Source organism: Eleutherodactylus coqui, chromosome 8 (genome assembly GCF_035609145.1).
Source record: "Eleutherodactylus coqui strain aEleCoq1 chromosome 8, aEleCoq1.hap1, whole genome shotgun sequence".
In the NCBI taxonomy this organism is placed as follows: domain Eukaryota; kingdom Metazoa; phylum Chordata; class Amphibia; order Anura; family Eleutherodactylidae; genus Eleutherodactylus; species Eleutherodactylus coqui.
The window spans coordinates 105,434,328-105,455,482 of record NC_089844.1 but is presented as its reverse complement, the minus strand read 5'-3'; the positions used below and the strand labels follow the sequence as shown (position 1 = coordinate 105,455,482).

The following is a 21,155-nucleotide window of genomic DNA, read 5'->3' as shown; positions in this document are numbered from 1 at the left end:
GCATGAGAGACAGGCAACTGCAGCACAGATCTGAGTAATGGTTGAGTCCACCTCACCCTTATGAACATTTGTAAACAGGTCGCAGTTTAAGCCCTCCATATGCACATTCCATTACCCAGATTTCACTGCCAGCAACAATTAACCTGGAGTACTGCTAGATTCAACTGGACATCTGAGAACAATTTAGCGACGAGTCACGATTCTGTCTGGGCCAAAGTGATAACAGTCAGCGTATCAGTCAGTGCATTGGAGACCGTGAACCCACAGCAGAGTGGCAGAGTGTCACATAGGTCCGACTGCTGTAGTCATGGTTTGGTGGGGAGCAATCAGTTATGACAGCAGTACAGAGTGATACTGCGTTAGATTGAACGAGTTCAGCTTAAACCGCAGCCAACGACGAAGAATCGTGAGGTTCTCACCTGCTGTTCAGTTTCAGCCGGCATAAAATAAGCGCCAGCTCAAGAGTTCAAACACTGATCATGGTCAGTGCACTAATCGTGCGCTTGGGCAAGCTAGAATAGTCCACTGTGAAAGGAGCTTTAGTGGTTGAAGGCACAGTGACTGTCTGCCAATATGTAGACTGAGTGCTACATTGTGTTATCATACCCTTCATGACCACCATTGAAAACTGGTAACTTCCATCAGGTACTCATGGTAGGCACACTTGTAACTGAAACCAGTACCAACAGTAATAAACTGTCCAATTCGCTATCATGTATTCTGGGTATGACTATACATATCTTTTAGGTTTCATGAAATTCCACCAATTCCTTTTAAAGGTAATACTTCATTTTCACCAGTGCAATAGTAAGATTACCCACTTAGGACAATACTTCCCTGAAAACGGTAAAAAGCCATCATTTAACTTGCGGTAAAGCGTAAAAAGGCACCAGAAGGTTGTTAATGGTGAAGTTTTATTAGTTAAAATTTGCAGTCAAAACCAGAACTGTTACTTAAACTTGCCAAAGGAAATTGGCAATTGTTTTAATAAACACGGCTCACGCACAACATTAACAGGGCAGCTTTTATACTTGGCACATCCCAAGCAACTGGTGACCTTACTTCTAATGCGTTTAACAGGAAACTCTTTGCAGCCCCTCCATCATACTTGTTTAGACAAGTTACTGAAAGTGCAGACAGCACATGTACATATACCAACGCAGATGATTGTCAGAGGTGCATGCTATCATACACTCCTTTTGGCAGCAGCACTTCATACATGTGAACTGTCTTAAGTCCAATACGGCTGATATCTGGAACATTACAAGGACAACTGATCTCCAAGGATGTTGAATGCAAAACCTATTTAACTCAATGCACCGCAAGTGGTGAGGTGACAAGTTGAGCGCGTTAAATATAGACTAAAGGGAACCGGGCCGCAACTCTCAACCCCATAAAACTGTTGTGGGCTCAAAAAAGGTAGGGAAATGGGGTTGCAGGGAGCTGTTTTTTTATATGCACCTGGTCCCCATTCCAGTGCCATGCCTAAGAGAAACCAACACATGCAGTGTCATGTGAATGAGCCATGTGGATTTCTCAGGGGCACAGCATTGGAACAGAGGACCAACCTGTGAAAATAAAGAGCAGCTGAATGAAACCCCTATTCCCTCACCTTTGAATCCCATAACCTAGTTTACAGGGCTCAAAGTTGCCAACAGACTGCCTTTAATATAATCATAGCAAAAGCCAAGTTGTGAAAACCATGGTTTGTACTTTTGACAAAATGATTGCTAACAAAACAGCCACAAAAATAAAAAAACAAACATTCCATCTCCAAAAACTGAACTTCAAAAGTAATGGTGCTCAACATTCATGCCAAGCCATGATTTGTAGTCACCGATGACCAGCAGATATGCACATCTTACTGATGAATAAACATGCAGCGCTCCCAAGGTCACGGTACGGGAACACACAAGGCACTCCATCCTTTTGTTCTCCTTACAACCCAATCCCAACTATCAGACTATTTCACCACTGTTCACAGGAGTGCCTTTATTGCCATAAAAAAAAAAAAAATGTATATATGAAGTTCAGTTTACACAATGTCACGGATGAAATCTGGTGACAAACACATGGATTCAGAAAATAAGCAGATTAAGGCCAAATGATTCCGCATAATTGGTTGCAAGTTCTAAATTATAACATTCCAATAATACAAAAAGTTATACAGATCAAAATTTTCAACATTATACAAAGCTGGATATTTCTCAAGTGGCCAGGAATAAGTTCAATGTGTTTACACTGTGCACCAAAGTAATACAAAGGAGCCTTTTTTTGGTAGCCCTTTTACTGCTTGGGGCATCCATGAGCTACTTGCAAAGCGGTACAGTACCATCTCTCAGTACAGCGCGTATAGTGTTCAATTCCAACTGTAAGCTTAGACACAGGTAAATAATGGACGTATAGTCTTAGTCTTCCTAAATATTGTTTGTTTACATGGGAAGGGGAGATTTAAAGCACTATAAAAGTCTAAAACTGGATAGCCATTGGAAGTTTTAATCAGACCATTCAAACAAACCTTTTTGCAGTCTAGGGCAACGAATGAAGCTGGAGCAAGCACTCAAATGTGTCAGATGGCACGCCACGGACACCAAGTACCACTAAAGGGTATAGTCACCTTCTCTCAGAAGGAATACACTTCAACACAATCCCAATATGACTAAATTGTTCATTACATGTAGTTTGGGGCAAAGTGTGAGACTGTAAAGAAAAAAAAATTACAAGGGGGTGGGGGGGGGGGGGTCAGAGTGAAAATTATACCTTCAGTTAACAGAATAAATACACTATTGATCAAAAATGTACAAGGAGAGCGTTATAGAAAGTCTGGATTTTAAGGGTTTAGTGTGGCTTATACAGTTACAGTTACCTAACAAGATTACAACAAGCATGTAAATAAGTACGTACATATGCTTAAACTGACCAATTTTAAAAGCCTATGGAGAAGAATTTGGTGACGTTTTAAGATTGGCATGTCAGAGCTCTAAAAACATACAAAGTGAATCCAAAACACAAATGGATTCACCATGTATGACCGTCATAGCACCTCTGTACATAATCACACAAAGTTAACAAAAAAAAAAAAAAAAAACTTAAGGATTTGCACAGTGTATGGAAACACAATGGAAGCCTACAGAACTGTTGTATGCCCTCTAATGTCTCGGGCAAACTCAAATGGCAATACTGTTGAAGCAATACAGAGGAAAAAAAAAAAAAAAGTGAATGATTTTTTTTTCCCTTTGCAAATACAAGTAAGGTCACTTTGCATTTAATGGACTGATGTTCACCTAGGATGATCTTACCATATACTACACAATTTCAGATGTTCTGTTAAGTATAAAGTTCAAAGAAAGCCAATATGCATCTAAGGTAATATTTAGAACTTCCTTATGGCAATTGTTGAATTCACTTGTTTTGAACAGTGAAAAGGGAAGGAAGATGTTTCCTTTCAGACAGTATGTTGAGGATAAAGTGGCTTTCAAGCAGCATGGTGGATTTTTTTTTTTTAGAATTTTGTAGGATTAGATCATTCTGTTGCGTTTATTGGTTGGCGAGTCTGTAATGACGTTGCTGCACTGGGCTGAGGTACGCTTTCTAGTGCCACCATTGTCCAAGTGGAGTGCCATTTCCTCTGATATGAAGGTATTCAAATCAACATCAAGGAGTCCATTTCTCCTACGGCTGGTGTTAGAACTTCCACCAACATGGGTGGGTGAGCCCGGAGTACTTGAGCGAACACTTATACTAGCCATTGCACCACTCAGACCTACAAGTAAAAGAAAAAGAGAATTGTAAAAAACACAAGTTTCATCTGTGTAGGCAAACATGAATAATGCATTATTGGACCGCAGTTATCAAAAGTGGCCACTGGAGGAAGGTGAAATTACAGAAGGCTGCAATGGGAAACCCAGAGAAGAGCATGCTGGGCTGGATGATGGAGCATCTGAGAGGCTTCAACAAGGTGTACCTCTCAGGATCAGCTCTCCCCTCACTTTCTGGCTGTTTGGAGAGAGATGTATGCTGCTCACTGAGAGGCATGACAGAAGAAACTAATGGTAATGGCATTTGCCCTTACTAGCAGGCCTGCTGCCAGACTCCCTCATCAGTCCAAGTGCTTAGGTAGAAGCCAGACAGCCATGGTTTGTGTTGATGCATCTGTACATGTGAATGTTTTATCTGGTGTGAACGCTGCCTGTGCTGAAAGAATCAATAGAATAGTGAAGGCCAGATTTTAAGCTAAATCCATTGTGTAACTTTATGCATGTGTGCTGCCCATGTTGCCCAGGAGATGGCGTCCCATTGTGTGACCAACCCTCAAGGTTATCACAATGTGCATATATTATTTATCTATCCCACCTGGACAACATTCATATGCAAGTAATAGGATATTCATATGGTGCAGGCTAGACTTACTTACTGCTGGTCTCAAGTGCCAATTACATGGTTATTTTTCAGTACACCTTAAATGCCCACTTTTTATAGTGGTGACAGAATGTAAAGGGTATTCCCATCTTACTCGCAAAAAGGTTTGTGCCAATGTCTATTGAAATTACTCCAAACCCCTTTGGTGCCATAGAGGTAATTAGGATAGCTCCTTGCAATGTTAAGGCCCATTTACACTGAAAGATGATCGTTTAAACGACAGTTTGAGTGACAGTTTTGATCGATCTTTGCATATAATTCTTAAGTAGCTAATTAGTCCGAGAACAGCAGCTGTTTTGTATATGCAAACAGCTGCTTCGTTCTTGGAGCTTTCAGCTGGTATCTCACTGAGCTGCTAGCTCTGACAAACAGCAGGAGCGCCGATAGCTGCTTTGTTCTTGGAGCCTTCAGCTGGTATCCTGCTGAGAAGTCCCAGCGGGATACCAGCTGAAAAAAGATGCCATCAGCGCCTGCCCGCTGAGAAAAATTAGCTTGCGGCACTGATAACAGCTTGCTAGAAACCAGCGATGAACGAATAGTGCGCAGTGGCAGCGTTTAGACAATGATTATCGCTCAAAAGATGGCTTTTGAGCGATAGTGTCTAAATGGGCCTTTACAAGCAAGCCCTCCTGTCTATACCAATACTGATGATGCCATGCAGAATGGAGGTCATCAAGAGTGTGCAATAATACACCTGTACGTCAGCCTGTGTACTGCCCACATCAAAGACAAAGCACTAAATGAGGAGCCAAGTGTCACACACAAACCACAGAAATTAGGACAGATTTGCGTTTGCCCAATTTCACTTGTTGCAACATAATTACAAATGTTTAGTGCCATTACATTACAAAGGGAGGCAATTAGCAGCATGTAAGGTTTCCTTCCCTTGGTGACACCAGCAGTAAACTACCTCTTGGCTAGAAGCATCTGCTGATGGTTATAGTCCAGAATGGACAAATGCCTTTTGAACATGCCACTGGCCGCTATATACTGATGAGGAGGTCACTCTACAGCAGTTTTCTGCATTCAGGCCACTGCCCTACTTGCTGCAGGAAATAGTTGGAGAGAATTACCCAACGATAGTTACCATTCTTAACAGGAATGTAGCCAACAGTTTTTTTTTTTTTTTTTTGAACGGTCTGAAACGGAGGTGGACTCACAGCATTTCAGTACGCTCAGCCCCTCTGTCCAGGGGTTACATTTGACAAATTGAAAAACATCCAAATAGAGCTACTTCACATTTTTGGTCTACTCTGAAAAATTGTACAATTAAAAAAATAAAAAAAATTTAAAAAAAAGGAGGCCCATTCTTTTCAATGGGTCCATTCACATGCTCACCCACGTGAATCTGCCCTTAGTGGAAAAATAAAAAATCTGCATAAGATAGTCATGCTGTGGATATTTAAAGGGGTTATCCTGGGAGAATACTACTGATGACCTATCCTCAGTAGTTTATTGGCTGGGGTCCGTTGCTCGATATCCCCCCGACCGATCAGCTGAGTGGGTGCATGCTGTCAAAGCAGAAATCTTTGCGCTGACCTCTGTAGTGGCCGGCGCTTGTAACTGCAGGCACAGCTCACGTTGATTTCAAGGAGAGCTGTGCCTGCAGGTACAAGTGCCAGCCACTACACAGAGGTCGGCGCGGAGACTTCTGCTCGGACCTCTGTATTTGTGTCGCTGACAACATGCGCTCGCTGAGTGGTCGGGGTTTTGAGTGACAGATCCCAGCCGATCAACTACTGATGACCCATCCTTAAAATAGGTCACCAGTACTATTCTCCCTGGAAAACCCCTTCAAGTCCATGGCACACACTGTTTTAGAAGAGGTTTTAGAGTTAATTAGCAAATTAGGGGCCTTCCAAGTGGGATAACATATGATCACTGCAGGTTTTGGAAGTGGATCCATTCATATGCAGCGATCACAATACATCTGTTGTGACATTTTATAAAATCATGCAATAATATTGCATTTTGTTTTAACCGTTTTGCTGTAGTTATTAGTACTAAAAATAAGGAAACCTATAGCAATGCAAAGCACTACTGCTCACAGGAAGTTCCAACCACCTTGTCTGAGAACTATTTATATACCTGTGGTTTCTGAAGTAATGATTCTCTAAGCAGAGGGAGTTTACACTTACAAGGAAATCACTCAGCAAGCATCTGTTGTGTCTGATGGCTACCTGTAGCTTACAGGAAACAGGCCGGCAAAAGAAAGGCCTGTTAAAAGGCAGTAGGATATACCAGTACTGTCCAATCACAGCAACTAGGTCTCTCCAGAAAACTGTGGCAGAAAACGGTCACCATTTCTGGCCGTTTACACAGTCCTCAATTACTGACATTATTAATGGCATATCGTACAAATGCGCTACCAATCTCTGGTGAGCCAACAACTCTGCTTCAGACTTTGCATAATGGTCTGGGGGGGGGGAAGGTGTCTGCTGTAACCCATTAAATTGGCACACGTGAGAGAAATAAGGTTTTATTTTTGTATTCGTTTTGTCTGTACAGCTCCTCGGTGGCCACAACATAAGCTTATACTCTCCCGGCCCCCCACAAGTCCCTGTCCGGCTGCTCCGGGTCTCCCTGATGACGTATTGTTTACAGGCTGCAGTCAGCTGATGCAACGAGTTTACAGGCAGCCTGCTGGAAATACATCAGCGAGACCCGGAGCAGCCGGTCAAGGACCTGTGAGGGGCAGGGAGAGGCAAGTAGAAGCTTTTTGTTATGTTGTGGCCACAAGGGAGCTGTTTTTAGACAAATCATCTTTGTTCACCCTTTTTTAATTCCTGTGAAAGCCAAAGTGGAGACCTGGTTTTGACCATCTGGTACAAGAACTGGTAGTTCATTAATGACACAAAAAGAACGTGTGGCTTTAAAAATACTGGGGGTTTATTTTGATTTAATCTACTACTTCTGAAGGCCGGGATCACACGAATACATATCCGCAGCAGAGGACCTGCAATCCATCATGGAAAGCAATTGCATATGGTCACAGAAAATTGCGGATGTGTGCGATTTTCTATGCAGATAAACTGCGTATTGTCCACAAGATAGAAAAACCACAAGCAGGGAGTGACAGATCACACAGGCAACAATTCACTCCATCATTTTTTGTACACTCGATTGAGAAAGAAAATTTTAAAAAAATAAAATTAAACTTTCAATGCCCATGTTTTACTGCAGATCAACCATGCAGTCCAAGGAATCCGAAATTCAAATCCAGTCATGCGAGACCGGCCGAGGTCCTGACACTGCAGACCATGTGTGAGAAAAGCGTCTGTGCTCATGTACCTCCTCATGAAAACATTGCATGCCTGCTCCATGTTATTATGGTTGTTGGTGTAAACCTGTAAGAAGTCAGCTGACATTTTCTATCAGAGGTTATCTAATTTGGTTGATTTGATGTTTAGTATTCACACCAAGCAATCAATACAGGAAGTAAGGTCAATGGGTGTCACAGGCACAGGGGCTCTTCCCACAGGAATCCTATGACAAAGCTCCTTCACATGTGAAAAATGTAAATCTGAACACATCTTCTGGCAGTTCTTGCTTAACAAAGGGGTTACATTTAATTCATATTCCATGTGTAAAGCATCCTATACTTCTCTCCTGGCACCCAGTATCATCACCACTTATCTCCCCTCGGACGATGGTAACAAGCTGCAGTCAACCTGTGCATAGGATGCATGGGGTGATTGCAGCACGACAGACCCGGCATGGATAGAGCCAGGGTAATTATAGGAGGATTTGGTTTATTTTTAAAGATGCAGAGCATGAATTAAGGAAAAGAAATGTATAATTATATATATCCATATCTATAGATCTATCAGACAACCCCCTCAAAGCAAATCAACTTCCACACATTCATATCCATTCTGAACTTCAATAAAACTGCTGAAACCAGTATGCAACACTTTTGACCGGCGATCGCTCCTTCGAATATGAACCTAAACCAGAGTTCACACATTGAGCAGCCAAAACCGCGCCGACATTGAAATCAGCGTGGCTTTAACCCTTTCCAATCCACTGTCTGACCTGTAAAGACATTATGATTTAAGGCTGCACAGCTCCGATGTTGGAAGACATCCGTCGGGGTTCTCTTACTGTATATTGCCAGCCTCTCTGCTGTCGGAGCCTATAGAACATGTCACCTCATGCAGTACTGGCTTTAGCCAGCAGATAGCGTCGTTGTATAACAGCAGAAAAAGTAAGCCCCCTAGGAAAACCAGGATACAAATTGGATTGGAAAGGATTAAAATGCACCGTGGCAGCTAAAACTAGTTTCCCTGTTAATTCGCCACTCAGTCAACTACCACAAGCTGCCAACGTGTGGAGCCATCCTCTTACAATTCATTTCTCCAATGTTACAGAAAGGGTTAACTATTGAACATGATGCACAGTAAAGAGAAATAAGCAGAAGTTGACAGTTACCATGGAGAGCTATTGCTTCTCGGAATGGCTGCAAATCAGTCTCTACAGATGAGTCAGTTTCTGAAGGCGAAGCTCGGTTAGGAGATACAACAGTAAGTCTTGGTGGTGCACGCGAGTTTCGGGGAGGTGGAATTTTGCCACATAGAAAGCTTATTAAATCCTCTCTACGAATAGTTCGTCGACGCTTTTTCACCCAGGCTAAAACATCCTTATTGCGCCGCTGATAGCCAACCTGAATTCCAAGATCAAAGGTCCGCTGATGGGTATCCACACTTTCTAAAATGGAAAGAAAAGGCCAAATTAAAATTTAAAGGCAAAAAACACATTTCTCAGACATTTAAAAAGGAAAAATGTAAAATAATTTTCTACTTTTAGGGCTCACTTACAGGCCCACAAAATGTTTAAAGTGGGTAATCTACATGCAAATTTGCTGTATTGTGTGTCATCTACTCTTAACACTATAAAGCAAGCTTATGGGCTAAAAGTAGGTGAAGTGCTGAGTCTGGGGATCTAAGTGTTGCCCTTACCTCCCCCATTGTTCCTTCAGTGTGAGCACTGGGAGCCACTGCTGCAATGCACTGAGCAGCACTGCCAAAGTAGTCCTCCATTATAAAATGAGGGCGGCCAGACTTAGGGCGCCACTCAATGCACTGAGCAGCAGCTTCCAGCGCTCACATCAGGGAAGGCAAGTATAAGGCTGGGGTCACATGGGACCGAAATCCCATGGAATGACCGCACGGAAATACTGCGAGATTTACAAGAGAAATCTAGCTTCAAAACCCACGGCTTTTTGCCACGGATTTTGGAGCAGCTTCGCCACCTGCATTCTGTTGCAACCATTTCTCCACATAGAGAGAGGAGAACAGCCGCCACGGAAACGGGAAAAGAATTGACATGCCGCGTCTTTGAAGGCCGTGCGGCATGTCAATTTCATCGCGACTTGGCGGCAACACGTGGACAAGATTTTTGCAAATCTCGACCACTTTGCTAGCTATCCCGGGATAAAAAGTCGTGAGCAGAATTTCTGTGCAGAAAGTCTGCACAGAAGTTCCAGGGCAATTGCTCCCCATGTGAACCCAGCCTAACACTTACATCCCTGACTCAGCGCGTCACCTACTTTTAGCACTATAAAAAAAAAAAAAAAAAAAAAAAAAAAACAAAGAAAAAGGTAAATCTAAACTGGTAAATTACAGAAAGCAGCCATATATTTACTGATACAAGAGGGCAGGAATAGACATCACATCTAAAAGTAGGTAAGTCTCTTTAAATCCCCATAGCCTATATTATAAACGCAATACAAACCAGAACAGAGCATGCACTGTTTTATTTCCCAAATGCGTAAAACGTGCATGAAAAGTCTAAGGTGCATGGGGCCCAGTAAAAAGTAACGGACTTTTAGCACCATGAATTATGCAGGCCACAAACACCCATGTGGGTGAGCCCTTCGGTCAGCCCATGATACGGCTCCATGTTACAGACATTACAACCATATGTCATCTGTATTTGATCAGCATTTGTGTCTGTATATTTTCTATACTAGGAAAATACTGATCTCTAATTGCCCAATAGAAAACAACAATATAGAAGGCAAAAAACATAGAAGATAAATTATGCGGCCTGGAAGAAAAAAAAAAAGTGAAAGATACAGCCGTATGATTATAGACATTTATATTAGCTCCGCATTACTGTCCCCAAACCATGGACCAAATACACTTGTCTGAAAGCAGCCTGTTGTACCCCTATTTAGGGATACCTTTAATACTCCCCACAATGTAGAACCATTTCCAGATAGAAGACTTAAAGGACAGAAGAATTTTAGTTATGTACATGAAAACAAAGTTTGTTAATCTAGTCAAGTTTTCTTGAGCCACAGAAAAATGCAGACTTCACACATTTTAAAACAGAATGTGGTTTTGTTCTCCAAAATCTGAACCATTGCCAAAGTAACTGGGGCACAAAGTATGCCCAGTTGGGGTGGGGATTTGTCAATACTTCCCCTCTCTTCGCCCTAACCAGCCATATTTTGCAATAAGAGCTTGGTGGTTGGCCTAAAAGCCATAAGCTTGGCATGACCAGAACTATAAACTAGCCAATATGCAAGGGATCAAGTGTACTCCTCCACAATCAATCCTTCCCTGTTACTATTACCAACTGCAAAACCAGAATCAAGACAGCCACACAGATATTTGTTGGAGGTTTTCCACATCAACTAATACTTCCTTGTGCCCCAACGAAGCATGGCCCTCTCCCACACTCCCATTAAATGTATGAAGGTCTTTAAACAAGTTCTGTATGGTGGAATCTTTAGGGAAACAATTCGACTTTAAGCACCAATTCACTAAACTGCCTCCCCACATTGATCCTTCCCCAGCATCAGACAAATTGTTAACTTGTGGACTGCTGCAAGCACCCCTGTGGCCCACCGATGATCACTAGCATCACTGCAACCCACCCCAAGCTCTGCTCCATCACCCCCTCCACTGCCCGTAACACAATCCAAAATTCTGATCTACCAGTGGTTAACAATGCTCCTCACACCACTTAAATAGTCATACACAGAAACCTGGTCAAAGTGATCAGGTAACACTTAAAGGGGTATTCTGGGACCTTGATGTCTTTAAATCTTTTAACACAGTCTTAAGAAATGTTGCAGTATACCTTTGTTCCATGGATCGTATCTGCTGCAGCCGGCTCTGATTCTACCTGCATGCAATTTAAGAACTTCCACTTATGTCCTGTCCATGCTCTGACCTGGTCCATGGACATTGAGTCTAGCAGCCAGAAATTCCAGCACAGGTTACTATGGGTAACTGCAAACTAAAGTAGTCCTTACCAGAAGTCACGGCAGTAATCACCCAGTACACCGGAGAATTCAGAAGCACTGGCACAATAAGCCCCATTTACACGGGATGACTGTCGGGCAAGCGATGCCCAACACTCGTCCCTGCATGTACTTGCTCCTGTGCGGTTGAACAGAAGCGAGTATTGTTGGCTCTCAGCGGGGCGGCTGGAGGAGATTTCACTCCTCGCTTCCCCCGCCCCTCTCCATTCACTTAACACAGCGGCCGTTTAGTACTGTGGGCAGCTAGTAAAGCTAGCAGGCCCTCAATAGTGACTATCTGGCTGAAATTCTCTTGTCTTTAGCACAGATTGCTATTGCTATACTGCTACTCTATTGCATTGCCTAGAGGTATTATTGTATCTTGACGTCACTGGAAAACACCCGTCACACCCCTAGCCCCCGATTGGCAGAATAGCTAAAGGTCATGCAACATGCCGGAATGGCTGAAGCGGCGTCCCATGCAAGTGAGTAGACCGCCCTCTGTCTGTTACCCGCCGCTGTGCTGCACCCCTCTTACCCTGCTCCGTGTCAGTGTACTGGCGCTGTTGCCTCCCGTCCCTCATGGAGCCGCGATGCATCTAGCAGTCCCCCGATGTTCGGTCCCCTGTGCGCAGCTCTGTGATGCATACTGTGTTCCTGGACAGTGTGGCGGCCCTGTGGCCTCCCTGCAGCAGTGAGTAAAAACTTACATCGGGTGGGGGAGTGGCCACTTCTGTTCCACGAGTTTGTGGCCGCCAGCCCTGTGGGCTTCCTGCTGCGGTGGTGATTTAAAGGGGGGGGGGGGGGGGATGGGTGGCAGTTTCTGGGGCGGCCCTACCATCTGCCCCTGGAGTGTGCGGCCACCGGCTCTCAGTGCATCTCCGGCAGCCGTGTGGGCTACCTGCAGTAGGCTGAAAGGTTACATTGCTTGGGAGAGAGTGAGGGCTCTTGTGAGGCAGTGGCGCAGGACACTGCGGTTCACAATGAGGGGGGGGGGGGGGGGGGTTCCGGCTTCTGGGACGGTACCGAGGAAGCCCCTTGGACCTGGTGCTGCTGTATGCGTCTTGCTGCTACTTTTAGTGGCCTTGCAGGATCTACAGCCTAGCCTGCTCTCCATCCGATCAGCATCTAGGGGAGTCACCCTCCTGTCAATTTTGGCTCCACTAGGACTTCCTGGTGGCGTCATGCTACAATAATACCTTGTCTAGATATACTTGTGGCCATCATTTATCACTCACATTTTTTTCACTTTATTTTATAATTGTAGAGTGGTAAATATGACACAATACAGAATCAATAATACAAGTACCTTCACCTAAAGGGGTATTCCTGCTTTCAGTTAAGACTGCAGGGCCATTACACACAATACTACATCCCAAGCATTTACATTAATTGTCACATGGTGCAGGCAGCAGCGTTTGTGGGTAGCAGACTACAGTTCCCACCATGCAATGCTTTCATCTATTCCAGACTGTTCTCCCCCTGGATGAAGAACTAGTCATCCTTTTCTGCATTTAGTTTTGTCCACCCCCCACCCCGCTGAAAGAGTACATGTTATTTTGTATCGCCTACTTTCAACAGAAGTTGAAGATACAAAATGCCCCTTCATGTTCTGCCTGTACTTACAACACAACTAAACCAATTAGTGTTAGTCATAGTTGAATATGACACCCAAGTAATCTTAATGCAAGGGTCAGGTTAACAAGCAGTGATAATCCGGTAACTCCAACTCTGTAGGTAAATGTCAATTTCCCCACGCCACGGCCTCCAGCACACCCTTAGTTTACCAAGTCTTTCCATGGTGTGTATGGGGTTAGTGTAATTGCTGATTTCGGGTGCAGAGATCTAGATATGCATTTTAGGCAATAAGCACATAAAGAAACGGAGGATGTGCTACTGCAGTGCGGAGTCCCAGAGCGGTTCTGGGACATTCCCCATGTTGGGGTAACACTCCCATCATATGAACCGTACTCTGTAGAAGCAGCATTTGTAGGGGTCCATCAAGGCACTTCAAACAAAGCCGGTCAGCCTAAGGCAGCAGTGCAAGTACAAACAAGTGTGCCATTTTCTACAGCCATGCAGATGATCACACCGTACATGGTCAAACAACCCATAAACTCCCCCCTCATACGCCACTGCCATCCCTGGACACTGAAGGGAAGCCTGTCTATGCTCCAGATGGAGTCTTCCCTTCAGTGATCTTGCTGGATCCAATACACTGACATGGGCTCTCAGTGCACCGGGTTATAATATAGTAATGTACAGCCATACCCCCTTCAGTGTATCAGATCCTGGTGAGCGAGCTGTGAAGGCAAGAAGTAGCCTGTGGACTAGAACAGCTCCCCTTCACAGCGCCTGGGAATAGCAGGGGCATACAAGCGGGAAGGACAGTAAAGCAAACGGGGAAGGAGGATAGGGTGGAAACAATGGTGTCAGAGCAAATAAAGTATATATAATAGTCTTCATACACAGCAGAACACTCGGGACTACACCGGCTCTCTACAGAATAGATTCAGACACATCTAGAGCGCCCTCTGCTGTGCAGTAAGGTGAAGACAGATTTCTCAGCCCTGTGTTCCCCCAGCAGCATACCAGTAGTGGAGGGATGCTTTTTTTTTTTAAGAGAAAAATGTATTGAATAGGCTGATAACATTGCAAAAATGCTTAGCATCGCCTATTCTGTACATTTAGAGGAAAAAAAAAAAATAGCGCAGGTACTCTTTAAAGAATTCTATAAAATTACTATTTAGTTCCCTCATTCACCCATTCTCAGCCTGAGGTGCAGCCAGTGAGGCCATTCTGACGGAAATGACCATATCCGACAATTTAACCCTTTACTCATTTTAATGTTCTACTAAGTACAAGACACAAAGCGGGAGGTTAAGGGTTGGGGGGGTTAATGAGTACGATTGGGAAGCAGTATCACAAATACTCCATCCTGAAGACCACTCTGTTTAGGGCTCGTTCACATCTGCACCAAGTTTCCGAACAGATCAGTCTTCTAATGTAACTGGATGCCACCGAATGGACCCCGTAGACAATAGGTCAGTTCAGCTTCCACCTTTCATACCACATTTCTGCATAATTCACTACTCCCCCAATACACATGCTTTAGGGGAGGAGTAGCTGAAGGACAAACAGTAATCACTCACTACTGAAACTCCACTGTCCCCCCATTTACCAATGGTAAGAGTAAACCTAGAACCAGCTCCACTATAGTGACATGGTAAGGGCATGACGACCAGCTGCTGATAGGGGCAAGCACCCCTTCCTGCTACTGTCCATATAAGAAACCTTATAGAGTGCCATCACCTCCATCCAGCTCATAGGATAAGACTAAGTCATGGAGCTTGACTGAGCTCTATGTTATCCATGGCCAAAGCCACCATAGGAGGAAGGTCAGCTCTAGCACCATTGTGCCAGGTTCTGCTCCTAGAGCCCTGTAGCCTGCATGGGAACACTTGGCCCGCTTGTGTGTCTAGAGGGGCATAATGTGACTGCCACAACTGTTTTAATAGTGGAGAACCATCTGCACTTCCCAGACTACCAACTGCTAGTAGCACACCAGCTGAGGGGTGGGCGATACTGGCAGAATCTGACAGAACTGATAAATCCATGACAAGGGGAAAAAGGCAGAACTTAAGCGTACATCTTAGTGTGTAAATGTAAGTGGTTGTTCAAGTTAGAAGTTGATGAAGGGGGGGAAAAAAAAAAAAAAAAAAAAGATTACAAGCAATGTTATAAGACAGGCCATACTGACCCTTTACACACGGCTGTGTCTATAGGTCCTCAGTGGTATATGGTAATGGGACCGCTGAGGCCAGGGCTTGGTTACAGTGGCCACAAGCATGCGGTACCTGCTGCAGATTGTATGTAAACAAAATCTTACAGGGAGGCGAGGATTAAAGCCGTGGCACTGGAGTGGCGGGAAAACCCAATGGGTGACTATTTCCTGTACTTTTTAAAAGGGAGGCGGGGGACCTACACAACTTGCCAAAAAATATTCTTAAATACATCTGTGCTCCCCATGCTCCACCACAATAAGAGCATTGTCACCTCCTCCAGGTCCCCCTGTGACATTGTATACAGGTTGGAGTCATGTGGTACATCAGCCAACCCCACCCCAGCCACAGAGTATGACTGTAGAGCAGGGGGGACCTGGGAGAGGATGAGATCTTCTACTGTGGCTCACCAAGGGGATCCCAGATTAGCGTTCTGGAGCCATTAAACCCCTTCACCCAAAAGACCACATAATACCCATTACTAAACTTATTCCGTTAGACTTCCTGGGAAAAGCGTACCTAAAAAAACTGAAGTCTCTACATTTCCATCAGAACATGTAAGATACAGCTCAGTGGTTGGATGGGCAGGCTGGTCTGTGGACCTCTCCTAATACCACCCCTCGCTGCTACTGATTCCATGAACAGGGTGATGAACCTCCTTTGTGCAGGGGAGCTCTGGGACTGGCGCAGTACACTGAATCTGCCCACAAAAGGGACAGACGAACACACACACACACACGACAGTTTCATCAGTGTTGGTGACGTTTCATGCCACAGTAGCAGAGAGGGGTAGTGTTAAGGGAGATGCACAGGCCTACAGAGGCATCCGGCCCGCCCACCAGACCGCTCAGCGGTAGTTTACACGACACGCGGCAAATGTAAACACCTTCGATTTTATATAAGCTTTACGCTGCCTGCACACGAGGCGGGTCGGATACCACAGCGGAATCTGACCCTGCGCCCAGCTGGCATCCGCACCTACCCGTCTATTCTTTTCTGTACTGCAGAAGGTCCACACGGCGAGCTGTCGGACGTGCACAGTAGTGTTTGGTTTGTCTTTTTAAACCTTGCTTTTCCCTCGCTGTTGCTAGGGCCATGGGTCTGACAGCTTCCGTTGAGTCCAATGGAAGACGCTTAAAAATACAGCATGCTGCAGTTTTCCCTCCACAAGTGGGAGAAGAAAAAAAGAAAAAAAAAAAAAAAAGACAAAAAAAACAAAACAACTGATTTCTGCTCATGTGCGGGGAAAGAGTTTTTCCATAGCAGGCCATGGTCGGTATTTGCTGGCCGCCTTACCCAGCAAGTCTAATAGGTTAAAGAAAAATGTGCAGTGCATCATTGTTTTGTGGGTGATGGAGGGGGATTAAATGGCTCTGGAACTGATGACTGGTCCCCTCTACCCCTTTAAGGACTAAGCGCAATACTCAAGGTTTCGCCTGGAACTGGGGCAAGTATGGATGTTCCAGTTATAGCACAAAACTGAGAAAAACAGTGTTCGCCAGAGGTCTTATGACATCGAGGGGGAAATAGATGTGGAGGGAAAAAATAAGGGAACAAGAACCCCCCCCCCCCCCAGTCCTTCAAGATAAACCGGCGCCTCATCTACCCCGTCTGAGTTTACAAAATTATATCAAAATGGTGAACCCATTCCTGTACTTCATTATTTTATTTTTTAAAGATTTATAGCTTTAAATTAGTTTTTATTGTAAACATTACCCCCAATAATAAAACAAGGGGGATTAAAGAGAGCCTCATGACAAAAGAGATCATTTTGACAGGCCATAAAGCAGAAGCACGAGATCGCTGAAAAGTGTCCCGTCCTCTAGGAACAACACGCACTGGTCTGAGGGGAAAAGAAAAAAAATACCCCCCCCCCCCCCCCCTATTTACTTGGACAACCCCTTTAAAAGCAAGGCAGGGAATTTTTGCAAAATAAGTGCAATAAACAGCCGTGGGACTGGAGGAGGAACAGACAGCACAGCACCTTTATTATATCCACAGCAGTAGGTAAGCTACCCGCTGCGTGTACCGGACTGTCCGATGGGCAGTCCGCCTGCTCCGGACTGAGATGATGGGTGCGCTGTGATGGCCACTCGATGAGCTAGAACGCCATGCTCCCTGTATGACCCATCGTACAGTGAGCACCTCGTCTCCAGTGGACACATCTAGGGGCGTCCATCCGCAAACAAGGGGGCACCTTGTTGTGGAAGAGGTAAAGAGCCAGGACCCTTGAGGTTCTCCCCCACCGCAAGCTCTTGAAGGAGTCTGGACAGTAGATTATATTTGCATGGCACCAACTAACTCCTCAGCACCACAGCCGGGGTTTATATGGAGTGGGATCACAAGCCGATCTGGCTCCATACGAGGCGGGTGTCGGACAGGAAGCACCCGCTGCGATCAGCGCCAATGCTGATCATAGCCGCTAACCTACATTGTGGGATACTGTTCAGGGGGTCCCCGGCTGCCATGACAACTGAAGACCCCCAGGACTGCGGCTCATAGACGGCTTGTGGGATTTCATTGTGCTGTATAAGTGACTGCAAGTTCAAGATATATAAAAGAAACACACGATGCCAGAGCCGGGCGTGTGGGTCATGTTAGAATACAAGAATCCCATGAACTCGTGTGATCCTAATAGTAACTACAAGGTGTCCAGCAAGAAAAACGGGGAGGCTTATGGGAAAATAAAGATGGCTGACCGGAAATTGTATTATTTTATAGTACCGCCCCATGGAATACAGGGACACCATATTGCCACATTTGTACGCCTTAGAAACAACCACCCCCCTCTGCTAGATATGGCAGCGCAGCCCCCCCCCCCCCCCACACACACACACACACACCCCCCATCCCACTCCCTTACAACTTTAGGAGTGCGTTACACGGCCCCGCTGAAACTCATCCGTCCCGCAAGAACCAAGCGCTCCCGCAGCCGTGTAAACGGAGAAACCAAGCCAGTCCTTAGCGGTCCTGACTGCAGGGAGTTCTGTTCTATTTTAAATAGCCGTATATTTTTAACATTTCCCATTGGCGACTTCCAGGTTCATTGGGAGCTGCAGTACCACCCCGGGCCACTGCGCTACGCTCAGCGCTATCTGCAGCCATACCAGCCCTGGAAGCAGACAGCTCCCTGCTGATCTAGTAAGGGCCTTCCAGTAAAACCCCTCCCAGGACCCCCCAGGCAGCAGCATGCTCAGAGCCCGTGCAGGGGAGGCGCCCCCTAGTGTCCCAGGCAGGAAGCACAGTCAGCCCCACATGGGCCAGTACCTACCTTTATACAGGTTGGTGACCGCCGTGGCGGCGTTCTGGAAGGTGGCCCATAGCGGCTGTCCCTGCTGCTGACACACGCGATCTGCAAGGAGAAGAGAGGCGGAGGTGAGTGCGGGGAGCGCCGCGGCACCGAGCTGTCATCACAATGGAGGAGACGGAACGCCATCTTGTCGGGGCGCACACAGCTGTCACGTCCGTCCGGAGCCGCCCCGGCTGCACAGCAGCGCCGCCCCAGGCTCCCCGCGAAACTACCCCTGTGAGGTAAGCGGCCGCCATCTTGTTATTCGGGGCTGCGGTGAGGTGGGGGCTGCGGATGTGCCCCGGCCTCCGAGGAGCCGCACTAGGCCGCAGCGCCCCCCTACGACTGACCTTTGTAGAGCTGCGCCACGGCGGTGGCCGAGTTCTGGAACAGATGCCACAGCTTGTGCTGCCCGTCCTCGGCGTCGCCCTCCGGCTGCTCCTCCTGCTCGGCCTCCGCCAGGCACTGGCGCTCCCACTTGGTGAACCAGTATTCAGGGCCGTGCTCCTGGATTTCCGCCTCGCCCTCCTCTTTCTTGTCCTCCATTTTCTTCCGTCCCCCGGGCCTGCTTCTCCTCCTCCGGGGTAGGGTGTTGAGCGGTTACGGCGCTCAGCTGACGCCCTCTCGCTTTACGTCTTCGGTCGGAGGAGAAGTCCGCGTCACGTACTAAAAAGAAAGCGGCCGCGAAAGCTAAGAGCGCCCGGCAGCTACCTCACCCCCATGGCTCCTCCGTGCTGACTCCAAACAAACTGAACCTGTGACGCCGCTGACCTGACACTAAGTGGAAGCTTGCTGAAAACCTGCTAGCGGGAGAAAACCGCCCACTGGCGTCTCCGCTTGCTGCTATTGGGGGAATGGTTGCTTTGAACTCTAGGAACGGCTTGGGATTGGACGGTTGCGCTGTACGTCTAATGACGTCACAAAGGGTGGAATGCTTCAGTCAAGCTTGGTTTTACAGGAAGGCCGAACGCTGTGAGCGCGCATGCGCGTGAATCTCGGTTGTTATGGCTGGCATTCGCTGGGGGAGCTGTACTTTCTTTGCTCTTCTGGTGTTGTTTTTCTGTGATATTGCTGTCAGGGCACATTACTGGCTGCCTGCGCCTGACTCACGGCCAGAAATATTGCCCTTCCTGAAATTAATAAGGCAGGATTTATTTAGGGACGGCACTACTGATTGGGTTGGCCGAGATAAAATATTTTGCTTTCTCACAAACGAGTCCCCCAGTGTGTAAACGTAATAAAGAGCGCGTGCCGCTCCCTGCGAGGTGACATTCATCTGTCCCATTCAAGTGAATAGGACTAAACTGCAATACCGGGCACAGCCGCCATGCAGTGTACAGTGCTGTTCCTGGCTGAAGGAAGAGCAGTGCTCACCTAGCACGTCAGTGAGCTGATTGGTGGGGATCCCTAAGGCTGGGTTCACACGGGGCGGAATTTCTGTGTGCATTTTCAAACCTGAGACTAAGCAGCAAAGTGGACGAGATTTGCAAAAATCTCGTTCACACGCTGCCGACAGTCCGCTGCGGACAAGCCACAAGATTTCCGTCGCATGGGAACCCAGCCTTAGGATAGTACTCGAAAAAAACGGCGTGCATGCGAGTCCAATGCAAGGTTTCCCATTGAAAACAATGGGAAGCACTTGCCGGTCCTCTGGCGCGCCTGAAAACCACGCCAGAAGATCGCTATTTTACTGAAGTGATGTGAGGCGTTTTGGATAGAAAAACACCTCGCATCCGCACGTTTAGGAACACGATATTGGATGCAATACAAAACAGCAACCCTCAAGTCTCACAGGAGCGTAGACTGCCGTAATACGCGGTACCGATCTCACATTCACTTTCAAATATGCCTCACACACAGCGCGCAAAAAAAATCACGGCATGCTCTATCTTGGCACGTTTTATGTGCGAATACACGCCCAGATAGTGCATGGGGATTGTCGGCACGCAGCAAGTACACGTCATTACGTACTTGCTGCATACACCCACGCAGGAGTTATGCACGTGGTGCGCTGCAAAAAACCACTTCTGCGAGAAAGCCCTTATCCCCCCCACCCCAGCCTGTAAGTAAAAACTAACCCAAAAAAACGAAAAAGGGTTATATAACAATCTTATTGATAAGTTTAAATATTAAGCAACATTTTTTCCGATCCAGTCAGCCCACTCAACCACGACTGTCCATATTGGGCTGGGCCTAACAAGATTCAAAGAAAGTCCAATTACTAACCGCTGTCATCCATTGACAAAGGGGAGGCGGCTAATAAAGATATCCAAACATCACTCATCATTTTTTGGCCCGTAAAATAAGTTCACTTCCAACTTTCGTTTGCTGTAAAGTGCATTCTAGATTCTACACATCTCCCTATACGTATAAACGAGGAGACAAACAAAGTTGCGCTCTATTTCTTTTTTCT

General features: G+C 46.1%; 1 protein-coding gene across 1 annotated transcript; it reads right to left on the bottom strand.

Annotated features, from left to right (window-relative positions):
• Positions 1–897: 897 nt before the first annotated feature.
• Positions 898–19,526, bottom strand: HAPSTR1 (HUWE1 associated protein modifying stress responses). The gene is made up of 4 exons (XM_066576168.1): positions 19,093–19,526; positions 18,725–18,805; positions 8,851–9,126; positions 898–3,763 (listed from the first exon to the last, which is right to left on the bottom strand). Exons 1-4 carry the CDS (start codon positions 19,286–19,288, stop codon positions 3,519–3,521), a joined length of 798 nt encoding a protein of 265 aa, XP_066432265.1. The 5' UTR covers positions 19,289–19,526; the 3' UTR covers positions 898–3,518.
• Between the last annotated feature and the right edge of the window lie 1,629 nt (positions 19,527–21,155).

What these genes read in the sequence shown, in the direction of transcription:
- HAPSTR1 (XM_066576168.1), bottom strand. Translation starts at nt 19,288, where the DNA reads ATGGAGGACAAGAAAGAGGAGGGCGAGGCGGAAATCCAGGAGCACGGC. An exon ending in GGTCACCAACCTGTATAAAG is followed by an intron (nt 9,127 to 18,724) that starts GTAGGTACTGGC and finishes TTTCCATTTTAG; the next exon opens with AAAGTGTGGATACCCATCAG. An exon ending in AGAAGCAATAGCTCTCCATG is followed by an intron (nt 3,764 to 8,850) that starts GTAACTGTCAAC and finishes TTTTACTTGTAG; the next exon opens with GTCTGAGTGGTGCAATGGCT.